The sequence below is a fragment of the Haliaeetus leucocephalus genome, unplaced genomic scaffold (assembly GCF_000737465.1).
Source record: "Haliaeetus leucocephalus isolate CR32 unplaced genomic scaffold, Haliaeetus_leucocephalus-4.0 Scaffold517, whole genome shotgun sequence".
In the NCBI taxonomy this organism is placed as follows: Eukaryota; Metazoa; Chordata; class Aves; order Accipitriformes; family Accipitridae; genus Haliaeetus; species Haliaeetus leucocephalus.
In genome coordinates, this window is record NW_010972953.1 from 1,367,604 (window position 1) to 1,374,541 (window position 6,938).

General features: G+C 47.8%; 1 protein-coding gene across 1 annotated transcript; it reads left to right on the top strand.

Annotated features, from left to right (window-relative positions):
* The first annotated feature begins 264 nt into the window (after positions 1-264).
* On the top strand, positions 265-5,900 carry TRAPPC3 (trafficking protein particle complex 3). The gene is made up of 4 exons (XM_010575973.1): positions 265-2,742; positions 2,968-3,067; positions 3,321-3,503; positions 4,200-5,900. Coding segments are annotated over exons 1-4 (405 nt in total). The 5' UTR covers positions 265-2,740; the 3' UTR covers positions 4,320-5,900.
* Positions 5,901-6,938: the final 1,038 nt, after the last annotated feature.

Sequence of the window (6,938 nt, forward strand, 5' to 3'; positions counted from 1 at the left end):
CCGGAGGCCCGTCAGGGGTGCGGAGCCCGCCGCAGCCCTTCAACGGGCTCGGCCTAAAGCGTCCGGTACCCGCGGCGGCGCCCGAGGGGAGCTCCCGTCCGTCACCGGCAGCGCAGGGCAAGGGAGAACCCGGTGCTGAGGAGCCGGAGAGCCGGCTGCTGCCGTGTGTCGGGATCGGAGACCGGGCGGGAGCGGGACACCGGTGCTGGCGGGAGCCCGACAGCGGGAACGCCAAGGCCTGTCTCACCTCGCTCTCTTTTCTCCTCTCTCACCCCATTCCGTACCGGCAGTCCAGCCGAACCGAGAAACGAGAGGTGGAGAACGAAACCGCAGAGCTGAGGTCTGATTCTGGGTCAAACCAGATCAGATTAATTCAATTTTGATGCAATGCCAGTATTCGAAAGCAAGTAATAAAACAAAAAAAAAAAATCTGGCTTTTCTCCGTCTTTGACCGTGTTGACGGGCTGGTTCAGGCAGCTGCCCGCTCTGGCCTCCTCTGCGCCACGAGAGGTTCTCTTCTAGGGATTCAACTCCTTAAATACAGTGATTTTTATTTAAGGAATTGGCGTTGCTTCATTAGGATTCCGACATTTTTGTAGCCACGGAACGGTTATATGGCGTTGAGACCGTACGCTAGTCTGCAATATGAAAAAACAGAACTAGTGGGAAAATTGTTAGGCGCTTTAATTCCATTAGATGATCCGAAAATGAAGAGTTTGTTCACAAATATGAATTCAGAAGTTTGCCTTGTTATAAGAGTTTAAAGCTACCCGAACAGCAGCACTGCAGGTGATAACTATGACCAGCACTGGGTTTGCATGCTTTGGGGCTGATAACAGTAGGTGACGGCTTCGTGGCTTTACACAGTAAATGACAACATCTTGGACTGTTAACAGCTGGGTTTCCTCCATCCATTCACCCCTTACTCTCTCCAGCTGCCAAGCCCTGTCTTTACTAAAATTACTGAAATCCTTAAAAATAGCATAACCTTTTTTGCATGTTTGCTAAATTCTCTGCCAAATGTCTGACTCTGCCAGTTGAGCTAAAGGAGACTTCCACCTTGTCTTTCACTGGGGTGATGTGAACTTGTGCAACCTCTCTCCTTCCAAGATAAAAGCAGAACTGTAAATAAAAAAACCCCAAAGATTGTGTCAATTCTTTAGATCTAAAATTGGGCAAAAGTACCAAGGAGCCTGGCTGGTTCTTTTCACGTGCTTAAAGCCTTTTGGTAGCTAATTGCTGTTGACCTGCTGAATTACAATGACAAGGTGGAATTCCCTGTGTCTTCTAACAAACCCAATTTCTATTTGTTGAATGTTGCAGTTTGGGAGTGATTCCTCCTTCTGTTTGTCTTGGCTTTGTGTAAACTTGTTCAGAATGAAGTGCGATCAGTGTTGTCACTTAACTCTGATGTTGTCTCTTTTCCCTTCCTTTCTGCCTGCCTGCTGCTTTCATTCTGTAGTATTGGTATTTGCCATTCATTTCACCTTCTGCATCTATGCATCTCATGGTAGGTGATAGGCTTTTAATCTGAGATTAGACTCTAATGTTTCTGAATGCTAAAACTGAAAGCAGAAATAAATAATGATGGTTTATTTGTTCCTGAAAACACTTCCTTCAGGTTCTGTGAAAAGCTAATGCCTATTGTAGCTTTGTTTTGCAGCCTTTAATGACCGTGATAATCACTGGTCTGGCTTAGTGGCTCCCAAGAAAATGCACTTTGACGTAGTTGCTTCAGGTCAAGGATTGGTGATGGTGGTGGCTGGGAGAGGAGGCCTCTTCCCTTGGTGTTTTCTGCAAATCTGGCAACTGTGCAAAGAACACCCGAGTAACTTTGATCCTAGCCAGGCACAGAAAGCGGATGTGTGCAACACAGATCTGCTGAGCTGACCTGAAATCACCCTTGCTGTTCCTCTTCTGGGTGTGAGGAGCTGATTTTAATGTATGAAGCAAATTATGTGCCTAGATAACTTTCTAGGGACCAGATGAGTCTTGTTTTTTCTTAGTAGCAGAATGTAATAAATCCGTGAATGGAGGAGTGGTTTTTGCCCTGTTGAAAGGACTAGAAACGGAGCCTAATAAGTGTTGCCCATTTGCAGCGTGTTTATGAAACACAGATAACAGACAGCAGTTTGAGCCAATTTTCACCTCTAGGTCAGTGGCTGAAATAAATTCAGGTCCCTGGCAACTGCACATTTAGCCATCCAGAAGGTGGTCGGTAGCACACCAAATGACCTGGAGGTGTCATTCCAGTTATCTGGGGATGTGCTTGTTAAAGCAGATGCTAATTGGCAGCTGACGAGAGTTGCTAAGAATGGCTGCAGAGCGTGAGCAGCCTCCTGGCTTGCCTCTTCAGGTCAGATTCAGGACACGTTAATGGGAAGTGCTGTGTGTGTGGAGAGAGGGAGAGAAAGAAAGTGCTCTGTCCTTCCTAGTCAAAGAGGATTTCTCTTTCCAAGGAGACTGAAGTTGCCTTGCCAAAATATGAACTGGGATCTCTCCTTGTTAAGCAGCAAATTCCTTTGAGACAGCAGGTTTCTGTTCCCCCTCTCCGGGCCAACGGAAGCAGCGCTGGACACAGATGCAGCAGTGCTCAGTCAGTTTTCTCTCTGGCTTGCGCTAAATCCCTTTTGCCTCTGTCTAGAACTCAGAGCTCTTCACGCTGACGTACGGTGCTCTGGTCACCCAGCTGTGCAAGGACTACGAGAATGACGAGGATGTCAACAAGCAGCTTGACAAAATGTAAGTGGATCTGCTGCAGTAGAGCCTTGTAGGAACTCGGGTTCACAGTAGGCACAGCTTTGTGTGCTGCTCTATGAATAAAATGAAAGCCTGGCAGACTGAATTTTATCTAATACTGATATTTCTCAGATTTTTTTTCCTCCATTATCTTTTATAAACGTTGGCTGTCTTTCTAAATTTGTGCTCTTCCCACTCTGTAGCTGTTTCTCTTTGGTACATTCACAGGGGTTACAATATAGGTGTTCGGCTAATAGAAGACTTTCTGGCCCGGTCCAATGTCGGAAGATGCCACGATTTCCGTGAAACTGCAGATGTTATCGCAAAGGTAATTGTCAAAGCACAGCTTTGTCAGGTTTTGCATGTGAGAATAGAGTGTTTGCTACTCAGAGGACTGTTCTGAGAGTTTGACTGAGATTCTGGGCGGAAAAGAGAGAATTAGATCCCCGACTACTGCTGACTGGTGGGAATTGGGAGAAAGGTGTGTTTTTTTCAAAACCCTTTAGTAATTTTGCAAAGATCAAAGCTGTGCTGCTGCTTCATGGGACATGTTCTTGTTCGTACTCTGTTTGACATAACAGATTGCATTTAAAATGTACCTGGGTATCACTCCGAGCATCACCAACTGGAGTCCTGGAGGTGATGAGTTCTCCCTGATCTTGGAAAATAACCCCTTGGTGGACTTTGTTGAGCTCCCTGACAACCACTCATCTCTCATCTATTCCAACTTGTTGTGTGGAGTGCTGCGAGGTGCCCTGGAAATGGTGAGCCAACATCTCTCTTCCAGTGAGATAGATACATGAATAACCAAGGTATCAGCAGACACTTTAATGTCTAGTCTGTGTTCTTGACTTCTGTGTTTGCTTTGGACTTGAAATTCATTCCCAGGAGAAAAGCAGAGCTACAGGAGTGCTTGGCTGCTGTTGTGTCTGGCAGCTGTGAGTCTCAGAGGTGCTGACCAAGACCCTTCATCTTATGACCCAAGTACAAGCACTATTATCTCCTTGAATTTTTATGAAGCTTCAAAATCCTCACTTTGTAACTGCTGTGAGCCCTAGTTGGGAATTGGCTGGAACAAGAGAACAGCTGTGTCTCAAATTTAGGAGTCTATATTTAGGCTTGATTATCTTGCTTAGCTGAAATTTTTGAGGAACATAGATGGACCAGCAGGACGTGTAGCCCTGAGTGATAGGGTTAATCAGGCTCTGGTTTCTGCAGGGAGTCCCGGTTATGCTGTAGGAGGTACATTTGCCAAGGTAAGGCGCCCGTTGTCCACCATGTAGGCCACAATGTACGAGGAGTATGTGATCTTGAAAAATAATGAGTGCTCCCGTAGAGCTCTGCATTGCATGTCATGCCCTCAGAGTCCTTAAGCTGGTGCTTCATGATAAGATGGTTCCTAGAGAAGCTGGTGTTATGAGGGAGATAACAGCTCTTCTTTTTCTTCTTCCATCACCTAGGTTCAGATGGCCGTAGATGTAAAATTTGTCCAGGACACGTTGAAGGGTGACAGCGTCACGGAAATAAGAATGAAGTTCATCAGGCGGATTGAAGACAATCTTCCAGCTGGTGAAGAGTGAATCGCAACCCAGTCTCCCTTTGGGACTGGCGGGGACCACCTGGTTTTGGCCATTAGCTATCGTCACAGATCTGTAGGGATATAGTGCTTTCATCACAGATCTGTAGGGATCTAGTGCCCCTGTACATTCAGACTGACTTACTGACTGTTTAAGATGTTATTATATTCTTCTACTGTTACTTCCATCTTCCGTAGAAGACAATTGTCTGGTTGCTGTTTATTTCACAGGTTCATTCTGAAGCTTTTTCATAAGGTGATGTCTTTTTCGTATTCCCCTGGGGACTCTTTCTATGCTCAGTTTCTAATGGTGATGTTTGGTTGCGCGAGAACTACTGCTCAAACTCCAGAAGAGCTCCAGTTTGTTCAAATCTGATTGAATGTTTTATTACCAGAATTGGAGACCAAGCTGTGAGAGCCCACTGATTTACTGTTAAATGCTATCCTTAAAAGGAGAGGTTTAAAATTCATTTGGAGATAAGCACATAGTATTTCTGTAGACCAAACTGGCTTCCTGCATTTGATTCTGAAGTTAGTAGTAAAATGCAAGCTTGATACAAAGGGGTGATTTGGGAGAGCCATTTGAGTTTTGGCACCAGGTCAGGGAGGCTCCTGTTCTCAGAGAGCCGTGGCATCGTGCAGCACCAGCAGATTCAGGAGGCCTGTGTGGCCTGGGCCTTTCAGCAGTTTCTCTTCCCCAGCAGTCTCATGACTCCCCGGTTGGAAGGGGAGGACCATTAAATTCCAGTGGAGCAGCAGTAAATACTTTAAATGGGGAAACGAAAAGAGTGGCTAAAATGCCATTGGTCTTCTACAGTGTGTACGCCCTGGGGGCCGCATGGCAAGTCCATGGAACAAAAAACAAAACTCAGACTAACGACTGGGAGGTATTAAGTGCATTTCAGCAAGTAGAGTCTGGTCTCCTGTTATGGTGTATAAACACTGTAGAGCATGGAGGTGGTGCTGGGGTATATTCTCACAGATGTTTAGGCTACAACAGAATTTCCCGTGTTACTTAAATTGGCAAGCTTCGGCAGTCTGTAGCACCTGCTGTTCTGTAAAATAAATACACAAAGTAGTCTTACATCTCAAAAAGCAAGGTATTGGAAAATCAACTCCTCTGCGTCCTGTTCAGCGAGAAAATGCAGTCAGATGTTCAGTTCTCAGATCACTTTACATAGCATGAAGGCACAGATCCACAGAGATAATTAGAAGCTTGATAATAATAAGTCGATAGCTCTTACTCACTTCCACAGGACCTGGCGGCTCAAATACCTTTGTAGGTTTATGCCTGAGTGTAAGGTGAGAGAGAAAAAGCTGCTGCTTGTGCTGCCATTCATTTAGGTTCTCCGGACAAATGTTGGGCCATCTGGACACTGGACGACTCACCCTGTCCCTTTTTTTTGCCCAAATGAGTACCTTTGGTGAGAGGGTTTGAATGCCCCATGTGATGTTTGTCCTGTGAAGGGGCAGCGTCGCTGTAAAAACAGTTGGAGAATGACATTGAGGAAAAGCAGTGGCTGGTGGGTTTTGGAGGCAGAGGTGTCACACGGTCATGTTGCAGAGATGAAAAAGATCCAACGTTTCCCATCATTGACCATTATAAGTCATTTTAAGGCTGCATTTTGAAAGCAATCACATTAAAAGAATCCTGGTGTCAGCTCCTTGGTTTCCTCTTGTCTTTTTTTTGGTGACATGGGTGCTGGTGTGGAGCAGCAGCTGAGCGGGGCTGGCAGGGTGACGGCAGCGCCGCACCAAGAATGTCTGGCTGCCAGTGCATGTGAAAGCTGCTGCCTGAAGGAAACCTGCCCAATATTCAGCACACGGAGGGATTGTGGCTGGGGGTGGGACTCGGAGGCTGATGGGCAGCGCTGGGAAACCAGACAGTCAATGTTTGCTTGTTTGAGGACTGGCATTTTCTGCCCCGTGAATACTCGTGCATGTACGTTAGCAGGGACTCGCTACCGCCAGCCCAAGGCAGTCCGCTGCAGAGAGAGCTGAGGCATGCTATTTGTGGTCATTCTTAGTCACAAAAATATCACCTCGGGGGGCATCTGTGCCCCCCTGTGCCAGCTCAGCTCAGCACAGCGGCTGCTCCATGGCTGCCGTCGGGCACACGGTGCTGCAGGCGGGAGTGTGCAGGCGAAGAACAGCAACTGCTGGCTCTCCAGGAGCAGGAATTTGTGCCTCCCTTGCTTCTATCAACAGCGTAAATGCTCTCCAGGAGCTGGCAGCATAGGGGAGACACCCTGCAGTGTGCCGGTGGGCATCCCCCCTGCGCCGGGGGGGCACCTTGCAGCCTTGCTCAGCCCCGAGCACTGAGCACCCCCAGGGCTGCACCCCGGCCCGCTGCCAGCCCGGAGGACAGGGAAACAGCAGCTTTTGCAATAAAGCGGCTTTTTCTCTTTGGCTGGAGCTGCCAAGCGTCACGTGTCGCCTGCCCAGCCGGCAGCGAGAGCCAAGCCTCGCCAGCCAGAATGGCCCCAAACAGCCCCGACACGCACCCGGCTCCTGAGACAGCCTCTGGGCAGCAGCTGCCCCCGGGGACTCTGTCCTAGAGGTCAGGGTGGAGGCAGGCCCTGTGTCCTTGCTGATGTCGCAGCTAAAAGGGGGTTATTTTGCA

Coding starts and splice junctions, on each gene's coding strand:
- TRAPPC3 (XM_010575973.1), top strand. Junction 3,068..3,320: donor CTGCAGATGTTATCGCAAAG/GTAATTGTCAAA, acceptor TTGACATAACAG/ATTGCATTTAAAATGTACCT. Junction 3,504..4,199: donor TGCGAGGTGCCCTGGAAATG/GTGAGCCAACAT, acceptor TCCATCACCTAG/GTTCAGATGGCCGTAGATGT.